Source organism: Trichosurus vulpecula, chromosome 5 (assembly GCF_011100635.1).
Source record: "Trichosurus vulpecula isolate mTriVul1 chromosome 5, mTriVul1.pri, whole genome shotgun sequence".
Lineage (NCBI taxonomy): Eukaryota > Metazoa > Chordata > Mammalia > Diprotodontia > Phalangeridae > Trichosurus > Trichosurus vulpecula.
In genome coordinates, this window is record NC_050577.1 from 219194512 (window position 1) to 219213780 (window position 19269).

The window sequence follows — 19269 nt, forward strand, 5'->3', positions numbered from 1 at the left end:
GCTTATATTCTCCTCCCTTATCTACATAACACTGACATCATTACTTAAGCATGTTTTAGCATACAGCCTGGTGAATAAGCAGCCTACAGCCTCTGTTGCTGATATCAGGGTAGCAAATATTTAGCTAGTCATAAACATGGTGACCTTCAATAAGCAGGTATTATTTAGTGTGTGCAGGTGGTAGCAGAGGATGTTGCCTATATAGTACCTATCAATACTTGGAAAAGATGATTTCTAACATATCTTTTACAGGGAAGGTACATGACCAAGACAGTGAATCACATTGTCTCAGTTTCCTAGAGCTAGGGAAAAGGTATCTTAGAGGTGAGCAAACATCCTCCTGTTTTTCAAAAACAAGAAGATACCGAGGTCTGAAAACGATGGTCCAGGGGGCATAACTTGGATTCCTGGGGGGTGGGGGGGAAGCAAGACTCTGAAAGAGATTGACAAAGAAATAGCTGGTAAATATGTAGAAAGTAAAGCAAAAATCACAAAGAATTTCACAGCTTCCTCAAGAACAGGGCGGTCTAGATGCACCTCGTCTTTCTGTTCTGGGAAGGTGACACTATGTCACTAGATGCTGGAGATACTCTTTACCTGAATTTCAGCAGCGTACTGGATGAAGTATCTCCTGGTGCTCTTGAGGAAAAAGTAGAGAGATGAGCACCATGAGATGGATTCAGATCTGGCTGAACGGCCAGACTCTAGGAGAGTGCCCTAAGAATGGGTGTGTTGCCCTATGCTGTTTAACTTTTTTTTCTAATCAGTGGCTTGAATGAAGGCATAGATGGCATGCTTCTAAAATCTGAAGATGGCAGAAAGTTGGGAGGGATACCTAACACAATGGCTGTCACAGTCAGGTTCCAAAAAGATCTTAAGAAGCAGGAATTAGGGGCTGAATCTAGTAGGGTGAAATTTAACAGAGATACACGTAAAATTCTTCACTTGGGTTCATAAAAGTCAGCGAGTAAACTAACACTTATTAGGCACCTACTGTGGGCCAAGGGCTGTGCTAAGTCCTGGGGCTACAAAGAAAGGCCAAAGATGGCCTCTGCTTTCAAGGAGCTCACAGTCTGTGGGTGAGACAGCATGCAAACAGTTATGTACAAATAAGATCCAGATAGGACAAGTTAGGAGTAGCTCTAGAGGGAAGGCACTAAGATTAAGGAGGCCCAGGTAAGGTTTCTTGTAGATAGTAGGATTTCAGGAAGCCCCCACCTGGGCTAAACAGCTGCTTAGGTCTCTTTCAACTCTAAAATGCTGTGATTTTCCTTTGATAAAGCAATAATCACAGTAATGATCTTATTCCCAAAAATCCAATGAGGTAATGTTCATAGAACATTCTAGATCCTCAAATGAAATACTATGCATATAGATGGAAAATATAATTAAATTTCACATTAAGCATTTGCAGTATTTTTGATGTCCAAGTGTAGGTTCCTTCATTGTGAAATTTATGAGGTTAATTCAGTAACTGATAGAAACATCTCTTATTTTCTTGTAAATTATACGGGTTCTACTGTCACTGTAATGGAACACAGAAATGAATAGACTTTTCAGATTGTGACAAATATCCATATTTATCTCTAAATGATCCAAAAGAATCATTTATAAAAGGAAATGAAAAATGGACTCACAGGGTAAATCCTCTGGAAATGACTTCAGTCTCTTGAATGAGGCGTAAAGACTTTCTCACAAGGTTGGTAAAAGCGCGGCTGTTTGCTACTGTGTCTTCTAGCTGGACATTGTATTTTCTTAGAGTCATTTGTAATCTGGCTGTCCTCCACCAGCCTGAAGCTCTTACAATCAAGTAAACAATGAGAATTAGTCCCCACAGTGGCCAGGATGATACATTCCACCAAGCAGGAATCATAATGAAGACACTAACATAGCCTAGCAGCATAGAGACATCCCTAGGAACAGACACAGAGAAGGGGAAACGTATTAAGGAAAAGGAACAAAAAGAGAACAGTAATGTTGCCGTTGAAAGGGATGAAAATAATAGTACAAGTTACTAATTAGAAAAGAATGATATTTGACTTCTCTTTCAAATAGTGAATATGAGATAGCACGTTGGTCAAAAAATCAATAGAATCAAATTAGAATAGAATCAAAATCAATTAGAACAAAAAAAGGGCAGTTGGGTACCAAACACCTGCTGTTTTAAGGTCAGCGAAAGGACAGCAGGAACACACTTCTTGAATAACTGATTCTTTTAAAGATCTGAATTCATCTTGAAAAATGTAGCATTAGCTTTAAAAATTAATTTCATAATTTTAAAAATGAAAATGCTGGATCAGGGAGCCTAACTTCCTTTTTCCAAATTTAGATTAGAAATTATTTTCTTCAATTAAATAATTTGGTTTTAAATAATTAGCATAAGTATTCAAATTTTCTATTTTGGAGTCATCCTGATCCATTTTATATTCCAGCATTAGCTTTTCATTCCTATTTTGTTAGAAACAAAGTAGAGCTCTGTGTAGAAGGCATATCATTCTTTTGACTAATCTCAGATTAAACCAAAGAAAGGCAGGATTGAAAGTACACCAGAAAACATCTAAAGAAAACTGACCCTAAAGATAGTAGTTGAGAGTGAGTTTTACTGTCCAGTCACGCTTAAAAACCATTTTGAATAAATATATACTCTATTTCTCCCTCTTTAACCATAACCTCAATACTTCCAACAATCAGCCACTTTTATAACGATCCTAAAACCATCACCAAACAAATCAGTAACATTTGCATCATCGGGTTTAAATTGTTTGTAAAAGTCAGAATTCCTTAATCCTATTCTGACTACAGAGAACTTGGAGAATATTTTTAAAGTCTGAGTTTCTGTACAGTAGTTCCCTGAAGGAGGAGATATATTACTTATTGGTGATGGCATTAGAATGACTAATCAGTCTGAACAAATCATGGAATCTGTCCTCGGCATCTTAATGAAGCCCCCATGAGTATCCAAGAAAGGGAGATAAAACTGGAACATTGAGGCAGATGAATGAGAATGTCACTTTATTTTCAGGGGCTCCTACTTAAATCTATCTTACCAACATAAAAGACAATGAGTGCAATGCAATCAAGACAGTTTCTTAAAAACCATCTTCAGCTTTAATGTATATATTTATTACTCACTTCAGAAAGGCACTTTTGTGGGTTATCTAATAAGTTATGTTACTGAAAGCGAGCTAATGTAGAAATTTTGTTTAATGCCCCTTACAATTAAGAATATGGTGACAGTTTCCTCTGATAGTACCATATATGTAAACGGGCATAGGATAGATGTTTTCTTGACAGTACCAAATATTAGGAGTTGCTAAGGAGCGAAGAGTTGGAAGGTGTCCATCTTCCTGTTGCTGAGGTTGCCCCGTAGACAGGATACTGGGGTCGAGGAGCTCAATCAGTTCCACATCCTCTTGTAGCAGGACTTCCTGTTGCAGGATGGTATGGAGGGAGTTAAGTCGGAATCCCACATCCTTGTTAGGGAGAGAACGGAAGATGGATATTAATACTCATGTACACAATTTTCAAACTGAGTGTTAAATTCCCCCAATTATTTGGGGGCAGTGCTTATTTTCCCCAAAGATTTCAACATTAAAAAAGCTTCATAGTTTACCATATCTTCGATACATTTTCATGATTAAAAAAAAAAAGACCAAACAAACTTGGATTATAAATGTGAACCAAGGAAGACTGTCTTGGCAAGATATTTTATGAACCTAAAAAATATTGCTAACTGGCAGGAATTATGGTTGTTTCAAGAAGACTTTGACAGCTATACACAAAGGTGAATGTCTATTTAACTAAATTCAATCATGGATATTTCTGTAACATAATACAGAAAAACTACAAATAAGTGACTTGCCAAGAGCTGAATACAGGTAAATCTAGTGATCTTTTGATGGTAGCATCCTAAGAACGTACCAGTAAGACTTATAGTGCCTGTCCTCATCCTACAATTTTATAATGCTGAAATGAATTTTCAAGTTTGATTTTGATTATACTTAAGAGGTAGAGAAATCACTGGTGTAACAAAAATTCAATTTTTAATGAAGCAAAAAATAAAAAAAAGCCCTTGGAGATTGAAATTATAACCAAAGTGAGGTTTTTTGGCAAATCCAAGTTATGGGTTTGCTTCCATATATAGGCTGTTTAGTTTTTCACAGTGAAAAAAACCCTGCTGCAAGGGTCACAGATTGAACCCTTCCTTATAAAGGGAGAGCAGGTAATATTTAGATGGCAATTTAAGGAGAGTAAAATGCTTTCCTTACCACAAACCCCTGAGGCAGGTGGTACAAGCATTTCTACCCATTTTACAGATGGAGACACTGAAGCTGCAGAAAGGTTAAGTCACTGCTTGTGGTCACAGTTAACTCAAATTCAGGTATTTTTACTCCAAGTGCAACAACAGTCTTTTGCTGTACCATCCTGCCTTAAAGCAAACTCAGAAGCATTGCTATCAGCTGAGTTAATGTGGGAAGGTGTCACTGTCATCTTTCTATAAGGAAAGCATATCTTTATAACTGGGTACGTTTAGCAGATACAGGAAAGCCAAAATGCCTCATCACGGCCTGGGCTAACAGTGGGTTTCCAAAGGCTTGAAAGCTTCTCCTATTGGAAAGTCCTCGACCGTAGGGTGAGGTTTGATAGTGCATCTGTGCTGGGAGAAACTGCCTGGCTAAGTGCAGAAGGGCTCAGCCCCAGGAGGTGGCCAATAGATACGGGTACTTCAGTCAAAATGACTTGTGAAAAGTGAAGGGACTGCAATCTGCACTGGTGAATGGAGTACTCACACTGTTGCAAGTGGAGGGGTTTCACCCACATATACAAAAATATTTATAGTAGCTCCTTTTGTGTTGGCAAAGATTGGAAAATGAGGGGATACACATTAACTGGAGAATGAGTAAACAAATTGTGGTATATGAATGTATGGCATACTATTGTGCTATGAGAAATGATGAACAGACAGACTTCAGAAAAATCTGGAAAGACTTCTACGAACTGATGCTGAGTGAGGGGAGCAGAGCCAGGAGATCATCGTACACAGTAACAGCCACACTGTGCGATGACTAAGTTTGACAGACTTTTCTCAGCAATGCAAGGTTCTAAGACAACTCCAAAAGTGTCACGATGGAAAATGCTTTCCACATCTACTGAAAGAATATTGAAGCATACTATTTGCTCTCCCCCTTTTTTTGTTTTGTTTTGTTTCTTCTTTCTCGTGGTTCTTTCCATTGATTATCATTCTTTGAAACATGACTAATGTGAAAATGCGGTTAATATGAATGTATATGTAGAGCTTATATTAGATTGCACACCATCTTGGGGAGGGGAGCAAATTTAAAACTCAAAAAGCTTGTGGAATTGAATGTTGTAAACTAAAAATAAATAAATAAATTTTAAAAAAGAGTTAAATCATAAAAAAAAAAGAAAGGGGAGTGGTTTCAAAGTAAAGTTACTTGTCTTTCTTTTCAGTTTCCCAGAAGGGAATTTCTCATTTTGTAGACTTGTGGGAAACTTAGCCCTATCTGACTTTTTTCACTTCATACGAACTCTTTCGACACACTGCCCCAACCTCTGCTCTTCCAATTAATTCAGACATCAAGAAAGGCATTTAAAGAAAACAAAATTATCTCCACATGGAGAGAAGTGAGCAGGCATTTAGGGTAGCTCACGTCTGGAGATGATACCATCTCTCCCCAACAGAGAAGAGCTAAGCATGGGTGGGGCAGGACATTGGAACTGGGGATATTGCCAATTAAATTAAAAATTATGTCTTTATAGCTTGGCTTCATTCCTTGGTTTGAAGAGGTCTGAATTTCCAGAAGAGGTAAGCCTAGTTTCAAATATAAGCACCACAAAGCCAAATATATTATTAAACAAAACTAGCAAATGCTATCACTGCTGCCCCCTTCATTCCCATGGACAATCAAGGGGTAACTTGACTGGTTGGGGAGAGTAGCTTGTCTCATTAAGGATGACACAAAAGGTGTAGGCTCTGTTTGAATAAACCCGGTAGAACTTCTCTTTCTTTCTTAGAATGAAAAGTGTTAACTAGTCAAATCTTGAATTTATCACATTTCTTAACCCTTTCTTAATACAACATCTACTGATACTCCCTTTTTCCCCTTTCTTTTCTGGTTTTGTTTCTTCTTTCTCATGATTCATTCCATTGGTCATAATTCTTCTTTACAACTTGACTATTGTGTAAATAAGTTTAATCTGAAGGTATATGTAGAACCTATATTGGGTTACATGCTGTCTTGGTGGGAAGGAGAGTGGAAAAAAAAGGGAGAGGGAGAAAATATGGGAACTCATAAACTTGTGGAACTGAGTGCTGTAAACCAAAAATAAAAAATAAATTAAAAAAAAAAAGTCTCCCTTTTTCCTCCCTAATCCCCTAACTTGCTTAGGGACATTAGTATGGTCTGGGGGCTTTCAATTCAAACTGAGGCAGCTAGGTGGCAGAGTGGATAGAGCAGGTCTGGAGTCTGGAAGACTCATCATCATGAGATGAAATCTGGTCTCAGATACTTACTACCTATGTGACCCTGTTCGCCTCAGTTTCCTCATCTGTAAAATGAGATGGAGAAGGAAATGGCAAACCTCTCCAGCAACTTGGCCAAGAAAATCCCAAAAGAGGTCACAGAGAATCAGGCACAACTGTACAACAACCACAGGAGCTTTCAATAAGGGCATTGGTGGTAAGGACAAAATGCTACAAGCCAAAGCTCACAGTACACTGCTTGTTTACACTTAAAGAACTAGTGTGCCAAGCAGTTTTATAATCCCTTTATAATCATCTATAAAATATTATGGATGCACAAAGAATACAATGTCATTAAACTTATATTACAAAAGTAAAACCTAAGGAATATTAAGATTACTGTAGTCAGGTGTGATAGTGAATAGAGGACTGACCAATGTCATCTCACTGGGTGCATTTCTAATGAAATTTTGGAAGCTACAGGCTCCAAAGTGAAACCAAATCACCTGGAAAATGAAATCATTCATAAGAAGCTTTGTAAAACTATCACAACAGCCCTCCTGGGCTCTTGGAACCCTAGGAAGAATTGACAAACAGCTGAAAAATCTATATGCTTCCTTTTGTAATTCAATGGAAAATAAAAATAATTAGTACCTACTGTGTTTATTAGTTTTTTATTTAGTCCCTGCTCTCAAAGAAAAATAAAAGACAAGGCAAAGTGGATATAATAAAGTACAGAAACATTACACAGAAAGTAAGGGCTATAGGTTGTCAGGAAGAAGAGATCAATTTTAGATGGAGCTTCAACTTGAAAGGAAGTTACAACCATGATTCAAAAGTATGGATGAAGGGGCAGCCGGTGGCACAGTGGATAGAGTACCAGCCAGGGAATCAGGAGGATCTGAGTTCAAAAATGACCTCAGACACTAGACACTTACTAGCTGTGTGATCCTTGGCAATTGCCTCAGGGGAAAAAAAAAGCGTATGGACGATAAAGCATGCTACTTATTTCCTGAGAGAGAGAAGCAAAATAAGGTAGACATTTCTGGACATGGCCAATGTAGAGATCTGTTTTGCTTAACTTTGCATGTTTGTAACCATGACTTTTTCTTTTTTTTTTTTTCCCAGTGGAAAGGGGAAGTGGAAGAAAGGAGAGAGATAGGGTAACAAAATAAAAAGCAAAAAGGATCATTGAAGCATTTTTTTAAAAAATGCAGAGAACAGAAGAAAGGCTAGAAAGAATCGCAGACAAGCAAGCCAGTTTTTAAACTTATGTGTTTAACTGATTTTTCATATATATATATGTATGTATATGTACATGTGTGTGTGTGTCTGTGTACATTTATAGCAAGCCATAACTAACACAAACCATAGTTTCATGTACAATTTCTTTTCTGTTTTATTTACAAAAATGTTCATTTTATTTGGTGTTTAAGTTCAGAATAAAAAAAATTTTTAAGTGGTGGGAAGGAAGATTCAAGTAGGAGGGAAAAAAGGGGTGACTATTTCAGGAGTGCTGGGCCTGGAGTCAGGAAGACTTATCTTTCCAAGTTCAAATCTGGTCTTAGGCACTTACTAGCTGGGTGACCCTGGGCAAGTCATTTAACCTTGTTTGCCTCAGTTTCCTCACCTGTAAAGTGAGCTGGAGAAGGAAATGGCAAACCACTTCAGTTATCTTTGCCAAGAAAACTCCAAATGAGTTCATGAAGAGTTCGACACAGATGAAAAACAGCTGAAAATTTCAGGAGCAGTGTGAAGAAGAGCACAAACATTTGAGTGAATTGAGGATATTTCACCTTTCACCTGCCACATGTCCAAGGGAAAAGAAGCCTAAGTTAGCTGTCCAGAATATGAAATGTCAGCACAAGAAGTTTGGACTTGAGAGAGTAGACAATGGTAGACAAATAGTAGTCTACCCAGCGTGGTCTATCAGCTGCATACAGGATGGATTAGAGAAGAGTGGGAGGAAGAGGGAACGCAGGGATATCAGCTGGCAGGTTCGGCTAAAGATATACTTATTCTCCCCTAGGAGGGAGAAAGGGACTCCTGGCAGTCCAAGAAGCTAACAGGATCTTAGGCTGCACTATGAGAGGCATAGTAGATAGGACTGTGGAGGTGACAGTTCTAAAGGTCTCATTTAAGGGAGGACACTGAGAAGCCAAAGAGCATCCAGAAGAAGGTATCAAGGTATTGAAAGGTCTTAAGATTTTGCCATATCAGACTACACTGAAGGAACAAAGAATGTAGTATTCATAAAGCAGTCGATCACATGGAAGGATGATATTTGCTTCCCAGAGGGCAGAACTAGGAATGACGGACAGATGTTGGTGAAAAGCAGGTTTTACTCAATTTAAGCTACATTGTTAGAGGATCAATGAAAGCTGATCAATTAGAGCCATCCAAAAACAGAATGAACTTTCATGGGAGAGCACGGGTTTGTCTATAGTACAGGTCTTCAGGCCCAAACTAGATGGGCACTTGTACATTGTAATAGGAAGAGATTTGACTAGATGGTCTTTTGAGGTTCCTCCCAACTCACATCCTATGCTATATGCAGAGGGCAAGACACTATAGTCATCTCAGTCGATCTTTATAATCTTGGATCAGACCATAAAGAGAGACTGGCATGAGACAAGGCTTAGAAAATTTCACCTTTTTTTATTTCATCTTTCAAAAAAAAGACTCTACAACTCATGGCACAACCCCAGACACTTCCAGGAAAGAAAGCAGGATCTGTTTTGATAGACTATTGAGGAAATACCATGGGATTTCAAAGACTGCACCACTACCAGACAATAAAGGCAAGAAATCTGACTTCACAAAAAAGAATTTCTCTCATCTTCACTAATGAGACATCTGGTAAAACTTTTTGAGGTGATCATGACTCATCTGGTTGGGTTGACCATCTGATCAACCCAAACCATCAACAGCACATTGCAAGTTCCTCTCTTCAGTGATTAAGTACCAACAAAGTTCAAGGCACTTGTCTTCAGGGGAGGGATGTGTACAGAATGCTCCTATACCATAAAGCATGTCATGCAACATTTTGACCAATGGTGGCGGGGCGAACTGGAAGAGATCCTGGAGCTGAACTAAGCCTAGAGAGATCCATACCACCCACTCCAGGCTTAGCACCTCTGAAAAGTGACTGGATTTCGACTTTCTTCACAGATTGAGGCTATATTCTAAGTCAAGAAGAACCTCTTCAATACTTCCAGTATGACTTCCCCAAAAGATGAAACCTTATCATTTACCTACCAATAAGTATTGCCAAAAATGATCTTCAATTAGTTACAAATAATGAGCAAGCTCCAATTAAGTAGGTAGAAAAACAAAGTATTCATCTGTAAAATAGGTTCCTCATATAGATATCAGCTATATTGTTCCAAGTCTTACCGATTCTTCTTTTTCAGAGTTGTGTTTGGCCATTTAGAAACATATTTTGAAAACTGCCCTAACACAGAGACACAGAGCTAAAGTGTATAGCGATTCTCTGTGTGAATGGCCTTAAGCATTCAGGTCTAAGAGATACATCATGACCAGAAACAAGAACAAGTAACCAATAGCAGGAGAGTCTCAAAATGGAGTAACTGCAAGTCTTTGGGAAATATATATGTTCTATGCCTTACTGACTGCACTGAATTGAAATTAATTTTTGAAAAGCATTTATGAACCAGAGAGAAACATCCTTTTCTTTTCCCAGGAGCCTCAGGGTCTTGGGAGAGGGGGAAGAAGTGGGAAAAGAAAGGAAGGTTCTGGGGAGATGGTACTGATGTGGGGCTTGGCACTCTAGAATTATAGGAAGTTATGGCTCAAAGGGATTTCAGCTATCAGAGTCCAAAGACGTCATTTTATAGCAAAGACAAAAGGCCTAGAGAAATAAAATGATTTGCTCAATGCTGAAAATAAGGCTTCAAGACCTGGGGCGGGGTTGGGGGTGGGGGCTGGGGAACGGAACGGACCTCTGGCAAGAGCTATGTTCAATATTCAGAGAATTAGTTCCATGGCATTTTTTCAGCCAATCAGAGTCAGTTTACCCTCTGAAAATTCAGAAGGTATTTAGCATTACAAACCTAATTCCTAGCCCAGGGCTCCTTCCATTACACCAATTTGTCATGTAAAAAGTGATTCAAAAGTAATTTCACTTAGACCATGATCGATTCAGCTTGGAAAAGGGAGAACTCAAGGAGAGAAACTTACCAATTTGCGGAGCAAGTCATCATTCTTACAGCACTGAAACAGTGATGTCCACCTGGTGAAGCTTTCAGCCAAATTTAACAGGATACCCTGGGTAAGGGAGGGAAAGAGCATGGAATTAACATTAAGCCCCACCCTCTACTCAAGTTTTACTCCAAAGCCTCAACATGGAGGGCAGAGGATGTCGGGCTCCTGAAGCCTATCAAAGTACAGTGTTGGCCCAGGCTGGACAGGCTTTGAGGGTCAGTCATTCCCAGGATAATGACAGAGGGATGAGCTTTCCCACCATCACTCTTGAAAACTGTCTGTGAATTTACAGAGGGGCTGCATTCTTCAGTGGTAGAAAGAATATATACACTAATAAAAATATGCAACCAAAAGATGCTGAAATATTCAGCTCCACCCAAACTGGAGTTAAAACTTCAATTAAGTGAAATGCTTAAATGACTGGAATTGTTATTTCTGAACTGTTTTTGTTTGTTTGTTCTGGTTTGGTTACAAAGGAGGCCAATGGCAAAGTAAACAAGTATCAAAGATTAGGAGAAAAAATGTTATAGACTATGTCTCACAGTTAGTATTCAATCAGTCCCAAAGCTTGCACCTTAGATCCACAGCATTATATAACAACTGACTTTGATAGTGATTTTTAAAATTCTGTACATCAAAGATTCCATTTTGAATACTCTTCTATACTTATACAGCCAGGAAAGGAGTATAATGCATTTTTTTTTTGGCAGGGGGAAAGAACAACAAAGAAGAAATGAAACAAAATTTATCAGGTAAGTTGAAGAGAAAAAATTTCAATTCATTAGACTATGCAATTCCCTGAGCACTCCACTTAATCAAGATTTTACTTTGTCATTCCATCTATTTTTTTCCTTTCATTCCCTGTTACCCTTCTTTCTTTTCTCTTCACTGCCAAACTTTCTGAAAGAATGTTCTACTCTCAGGATCTTGTCTGGCTGGAACTCTAATCTATTCCAACTCATACCTAATAGGAATCTTTTCTATAGCATCTCTACCAAGTGGTCCTCCAGTCTCTGTGCGAAGATGTCTAGCAGCCCCTGGGTTGGCTCATTTTTTCCTGGGCTCTTAATTGTTAGCCAGTTTCTTCCTATGTGAGCCAAAATCTGAAACTTCCACCTTGCCAAGATTTCCTGGTTTTGCCCTCTGGGATGAGGCAGAAAAAGTCCAAGCTCTTTTTTACAGGACTGCCCTAAAGACAGCTCTCATGGGTCCTGCTTTCATCTCTTTTTGAGGCCAAATATCACCCGATCTTTGTATGGCCCCATCTCATTTACCACCAGTACTTTACCTGATGAAAGCGGGACTCTGCAGCGCTCCACTGCCATTATTGTTTGGGCAGTGGCAGGGGAACCTTCTTTCAAATCCCAAAGCTCCTTCTCAGTAACTGGATGAAGCATCTGACACTATCCTTGCCAGCCTATCTTTGACGCCAGTTATGATTTAGGCTTCTGTAACACTGTACTTTACTGGTAATTTTCTTCTCTCTTGGATCAGGGCTTTGTATCCTAATGTCTTAGAAACTGCTTTTTAAATATTTTGATAAATTTCCCTATATAATTGGTCTCCTTTGTATTTCTATTTTATTTTCTGCATTTAACAACATTCTTCTGAGAAGAGGTCCACAGGCTTCACTGCCCAAGGGGCCTGTGGCCCAGAAAGGTTAATAATCCCAGGGCGGCTTCTCTGCCCTCTTCTGATGGTTCTTTTCATTTTTCAGCCCTATAAAGAAAGTATTCCTCACAGCTCAGTCTTCTCTCTTAGTAGCTGTTTATCTACCTGCATAGTTCTATCACTTCTCAGTTTTGCATCTCTGAGACCTCGATCTCTTAAAATTTTGTTTTAAAAATTCACTTGTATTTTCATTTCCAAATTCTATCCCTCCTCACTCCATTGAGGAGGCAAGAAAAATAGAACCCATTACAAATACAAATATGCATACAAAACACATTTCTTCATTAGCCATATTCCCTAATTTTGCCCTCCCAAAAAAGCAAAAAAAGAAAGAAATAGAAGAAAATCCACTTCAATCTGCATTCTGAGTCCATTAGTTCTCTTTCTGGAGGTGGATAGTATGTTTTCTCATGAGTCCTTTGGAACTGTGGGTGGTCATCACATAAATCAATTACCAAGTCTTTCAGAATCAATGATTTTTATAGTATTGCTATTACTGTATAAATTGTTTTCCTATTTCTAATCACTTCATTTTGCATTGGTTCATACAGGTCTTCCTAGGCTTTTCTGAAACCATCCCCTTCATCATTTGTTGTAGCATAATAGTTTCCCATTACAATTGTCTATCACAACTTGTTCAGATATTCCCCAATTGATGGGCATTCCCTTAATTTCCAATTCCTTACTACCAGAAAAAGAGGTGCAATAAATGTCTTTGTACATATGGATCCTCTTTCTTCTTCCTTGACCTAGTAGTGGTATTGCTGAGTCTTATGCAACTGAATAGCTTTTGGGGTACAGTTCTGATTTAATACCTCAATCTCAATATGTTCAAAGCTAAACTCATCATCCCCCCTCCATTCAAACCATTAATGAGCCGTTCTCCTGGTCACTCATGCTTACGACCTTGGGGTCATCTTTGACTTCTCCTTCTCCTCACTACTTCCATTCAATTACTCTCCTGTTCCACCCGGCTCACCTCTGCAACCTCCTTTGACTGCCCTGCTTTAGGCCTCATGAGCTCTTGCTTGGGTTACTGCAAGAGTCTTTAGAACTTTCCTGCTCCAATATGGCCTATACACTACTATCAGATTAATCTTCTTCACATAAAGATCTGACCACGTAGCTCTACTGTTCAAGGAGCCATGGCTTACCAAATAAAACACAAATCACCTCAGCCTGGAATTCAAGGTCCTTCATAATGTGACACCAACCTACCCTTCCCTCTTTCTCCTGCACCACACAGGACAATTCGCTGTTCTGTGAATATGCTCCATGTGTTACCACTATTTATTCCACCTCCCATGTCCATGTCATATTCCTGCCTAATATTCCCTGTTATGATCCCATGTCTTGGGATGTCTTCACTGGTATAATCTTTCAAGAACCAGCCTAAATGTCACAAGCCTTCCCTGATATTAGCTTTCTCACATCTTCTTTTTCCCAAATACGTTTTCACCTGAATTCTTGCAGCAACCTGTATTTCTTTTCTACAATTATGTCTATTTCGCATTATGAACTGTTTATACATCCTGCCTGCCCACATATAGAGGGAAAGGCCCATATTTTATTCCTCTTTCCATCTAGTGCACCAGTTCATTTCCTGCATGTGGTAAGTGCTTAATAAAAGTTTGCTGAATCAGTGATCCATCAACAACTGCAAACTGTGCTACGCCCTTTAGCATCCATGTTCATAGGTTAAAATAAAGGTTGCCTAAATCTTCCTTCGACATAATGTCCCATTACATATTCACAAACAATGCTTCTAAACATGCAGCTCTGATGCCATGAAGGCGATCCTGGGGTTTTAAAGGCTATGCCTGCAATAACTGGTGGGATTCTTTAAGTCTAGGCCGGGTTGATGATTATGTGTTTGTTACCATGATCAGTCAACTAAGGGGGAAGAGGCTGAGCAGGAGAAGGCTGGATGCAGCTGTCCGGAGATGTGCAGTGATGGAGGGAACCCTCATTTAAATGAAGAGGTAGAAGAACCAAAGCTAAATGAGAACCATTGTAAACAGCAGCAGCTGGCGGTCTGACAAAGGTGACAAAGACTTAAGCAAAACATAGGAAGTAGCTGGAGTTTGTTGTGGACACTCTCCTACTGCAGTTTTAGTGGACAATTAAGGAATGATCTGATAAGATGTGGGCCTTCCTAAGAATATTCTTATTTTTTAAACAAAATAGGGACAGAGAGATACAGATGGCTGTTTACTCTGGTCCTGTGTCTGGTATGGGCCCTACGCTATTGCTGGCTAGCTCAGAGAAATAGAGGCCCCAGCAGAAATTACCAACGCTGCGGTCCCCTCTGGAAAGCCCTCTGCCAGCAAAGTACCTACCACGATGAGGATGGGGAACAGTGGGATGGGAAAGCAATCTCTTCACCACACATGTACATAAACTTCCAGTGTTCGTTATACATCTAGTCCTTCCTTCCAAAATCTAGTTTGATGTAGCAGTACTTTTAGCAGTGGCTAGAATTTTTCTTGCTGGCTTTCTTCTACCTCCCTCCTCTGGGGTCCTCTAGGTCCCCAAATGAGGGCCAACCTTGAGGATCTAGAGGGCCACATGTGGCCTCAAGGCCACATGTTCCCCACCCCCATCTAAGACTATCTGTTTGGTTCCAGGTAACCAAAGGTCAGTCCTTGGAATATTGTTACAGTCCTGTAACAAACAAGGGCTGGAAAAGGAACAAAAGAACAGTATCCGCAGCTTCCCTTCAATCACCAGATCTACTATCATACTTTCCATCCTTGCACACGGCTTGCAAAGTCCAGGCCTACCTCTTCAACCCAGACTTCTTGACAGCTTATCTCCCTGATGGATGGCTATAAAGGAAGCTCAATATGTAAGTATATGTAGCCTCATTTCATCACTTTATATAAACCACTTTCATATTAGGTCTCATGATGTAATAGTATCTTGGAGTCTAGATATTAAACATTTGTCCTGAACAATGAGTGATGAAATCAGAATTAAATCCTTAAATTTTTTGGTGTTTTTCATGGGAGGGAGGCAGAGCAGGGTGTAGTGGAGCTTAGGGCCTGGAAGAAATTTTTAAAAAGTATACTTATTAATGTGAACAGATTTTTTTTAAAACAACTCAGTGAGGTGATTCTCCAGTAAATGATACAAGTCATTAGCATGCAGCTACTCACATTTGATGGCATCTTGGTAGAATTCTCTTGCTGTCCCTCCTCGGAGGTACATTGTTCTGCTTTTGGTGACACGGAAGAACATATTTCAAAGTCAGTTTGTCCCAAATCTTGCAAGTACTGGTAAAGTGGAGAATTCTGAAAGAGATAAAAAGAGAAGTGGCATTAAAATATGTTCCAAGGGTTATTTCCCAGAAAAGACTGAGAATGTATGAAAATCAATATAACTGCAATCTTCAGCTGCCAGCAACAAATGAGTAAGGATGAAACGGTTAAGTAAACCTACCAAATGAAAACTAAAACAAATAAAATTAGCCAGTAGAAAGGATTGGCTTTCTCCTAGTGAAGGCAAACATTCAAGAATTTTAGGGTCCAGTCTCTGAGGCTGGAAAGAACCCTCACTGTACTGAGAGTTGGGGGACCCAGGGCACGTGCAAAGTCTGACACTTCCTTAGCTTGGATACTGTAAGAACACCGAAAGAGTAATAATAGCACCACCTGCCCCAAAGCTTTATAAGGATCAAATAAGATGATTCCTTTGTCAACTAGGGAACATTAAAAATGTCTCATCATATCATCCACTCAACTTTGCTATCTGTTCTCACATGCCCAATCTTCCCCTTTAGAAAAAAGCCTTTTTCTATAAAGACCTCTCTGATTTCAAAAAATACCTTGTAGAAATTAATAAATTACAGCCGCAGGGGAACAAGGAACCACTCAAATACTGCATTAAAGAATGATTTTGGAGTCCTAAAGAGTAGCAGGCTATATTTTTGTTGTTGTTTAAAGGCCTTGGGTCCTTGAAGACACTATCTTTTTTTTGCTCCTCTGCTCCCCAGATTTTGGTCCCAACAGAATACATCTGGTAAGAATGTGTATCAATCTTCTTGGGCTTAAAAATTGTACAAAATACTACATATACACATGTACGTACATATATATACATGTATATATATGGTATAGGAATCTATGGTAAGATTTGAGAAAATGTAAAACTTCCTGTGAAAGCATACAGAATTAAGATGAAGAGTTCAATATTACCGTTTCAGCATACATCTGGACATATGGATGTACATTTCGTTCAAATAGCATTTTAAATTGAGCTTTTGGGCCTCTTTAAACCTCAGACTTGACATTAGTGTCACAAATGCCCTCTAACACTAGCCCTGGCATGTGCTTTGTACTCCCATATCAACTTCATTTAGGAGCATGGAATGGGGTGCTAACTGGACTAGTTCCTATCCTTTTTACTTCCAAATGACAATTTAGTGTGAATCCAGCCTAGGATAGGCCACAGTGACCATGGGGCATAAGACTGCGTCTCATTTCATATCTGATTCTGAGGAACAAGAGAAACTGGGTTAGTTTTGGAACTAAATCCTTCAGATTTAGTTAAGTCCAAAGCTAAGTCATTTTTGGAGCTGCCACTGACTGAACCAAAGCAGGCTACCTGATCAAACTGCCAACTTCTTTCCTCAGTGAACTCCATTTCATATCAGACCAGCATCTGATACCTATGGGCTCTCCTCTTATCGGAGGTAGCCATACATTAAGGAGCATTCTAACGGTCTAATCTTTTTCTATTCAAGTCATTCTGCCTTCTCTTAGATACAAAGCCTGGTAGCTTGCAGTACTGAATGTAGCTTTTAGGGCTACAAAGCATCTGGTACAATTAGGTAGTGAGAGAAGAAAAGCTATTAGTGAAAACACCTTACTGAAATCCTGGCGCCTGGGATGCCTACACACTGGATCTTCCTTTGTAAATCTAAGCCAAGAACAATGGTGCTATTACTAAGTATATTGAATCTGACCTGGAAATTTTGGAAAGTGGATAGTGCTGCTTTAGTATCATCTTTCTTAGAGGATAAAACTGGGATGATCCATTTAAGTCAGAAGCCACTCCTGAGCTTCCACATTCACTTAAGAACCTCAGTCACCTTTCTTTTTCTTCTTCTTCTTCTTTTTTTGCTATGATTGGCAAAAGTAATTTCCTCAAAGTGCTTCTTCTGCAAAGTTTTGGATTTCCTGTTGGACATGGCTTATTTTTTTCCTAAACAATTTCTTTTACCCATCAGGGCAATCTTAGTGCACTTGAAGGCACTTGGCCAATTCATGATCCAGATGGGTTGTTTTTGTCATTTTCTGGTACTGTTGTTGGTATCCGGTACTGTTGTTGGTATTATGTATGTTTTCTCTCAGCTGAAATTTACAGGAATAGTAAGCCACAAGGATTTCCTGAGAGTTCCCACATGCTGTGTATGAGGTTTCTTGTATTTCTTTTGGCTGAAGTGGTTTTCTCCAATCCTACCAAATTATATTTTGACTTCAATGTTCATTTCTCAAGGCAGCTTTAACTAACATCTGCAGTTCTACTCTTTGTGGACTTAAAAACCATCACTAGCTAACAAGAGGAGATAGAAACCACCTAAGCAGTTCATCTCCACTCCAACTCCCATCTCAATCACTCCTCCAACTGCCTACTGAAAACATAAAATGTTTAAGCGCTTCAGCACTTCCCTAACTCTCACTTTTTCTATCCAAGTAGCTGAAGTCCTGCTACCCTTCCTCCTGTGCTACCTCCCCCATCTGTCCCTCTCCTCTCTTCTCCCCATGTGCTTCCTCCCACTCTTCCCTCTTCCATCCAGCCTTCTTACTGCTGTTGTAAGACTAATCTTTATTATGCATGGATATCAGTTATGCTACATCAGTTCAAAAAATTCCAGTGGTTCTCCATTTCCTCTGGAATAAAGTCCAAACTCTTCTCTGTGCCTGGAGTTTCACGGCCCATCATATCCCAGCATCACTTACTTCACTTATCTCCCATCACTCCCCTCCCTGCACACTTTAGAGCACAGCCAGACTTGACAGATCTCTAGAAGCCCTGAACACCCACTGTCCATTTTTTGTCTCCTTGTCTCTGCTCAGGCTTTGTCTTGTGTCTACAGCATGTTTCCCCTCCCCTTTCATCTCCTAAATTTCTCTCCCTTAAAGCTCCTCCAGGAAACCTTCTCTGGCTCTTCTTGGGCCAACCTCACTTATCACTTTACTTGGGTTCTTATGCACTTATGTAACATTTCGCATAACCACTGATTGTTTCCTCTCCCCTGGCTAGACTAAGCTTCATGAGGGCATAAACTGTGTCTCTATGAAAAGTCCCTATCAATGTCCATGCTTAGCAGCGTTCTCTGCTAGTGGGAGATACCCAATGGTTTTTAAATATTATTGAAGGTTTGCATTCTTTTAAAAATCAACATCCCCCAGTACATTTAAAAGTGATTCAAGGTATAAAAATATAAATTACATGTAACTTATGACCACATACATAAAGGCATACTTGAAGCAATTATTTAATAGTCTTAAGCCTTTACTTTCCTTTTTATTTGTGATGTCTAATTTAGTAAGGACTACATATCTGACTTTGTGAAATAGAAATTCTGCAAACAGGTTTGACTGGAAGTCTTGTTGGAAAAAGTGATAGAAAAGGTTAAATAATGTAGAGTTCTTTGAGTAACAAAGTCCTTTCCAGCACAGCTTCAGAACACAAGACATTAAACATAAACAGCAAAATCAAACTGCTGGTTCCAGACTGTTGATAGTGACGATTTTGTGCATTTTCTATGGCAAATTTTCATACTCAAAGTTTTAATTCCTAAAGCGAACACAGGTAAAATTCACATTTTAATCAGCAAATATTTATTAAATACCTATGTATGAGTTATGCTATACTATGTTAAA

At 39.2% G+C, this 19269-nt stretch overlaps 1 protein-coding gene across 4 annotated transcripts in view; it reads right to left on the reverse strand.

Moving 5' to 3' along the window:
- VEZT (vezatin, adherens junctions transmembrane protein) overlaps positions 1-19269 on the reverse strand; it is an 83209-nt gene that overhangs the window by 33120 nt on the left and 30820 nt on the right. For 3 of the 4 annotated variants that reach the window (XM_036762141.1, XM_036762142.1, XM_036762144.1), the window contains exons 2-5: positions 15538-15672; positions 10685-10771; positions 3298-3473; positions 1638-1913 (exon numbers count right to left, since the gene is read on the reverse strand). In XM_036762141.1, coding sequence (XP_036618036.1) covers positions 1638-1913; positions 3298-3473; positions 10685-10771; positions 15538-15672 — 674 coding nt within the window. Of the gene's footprint in view, positions 1-1637; positions 1914-3297; positions 3474-10684; positions 10796-15537; positions 15673-19269 lie in introns of those variants that run through there. The other variant, XM_036762143.1, reaches the window with a different exon arrangement.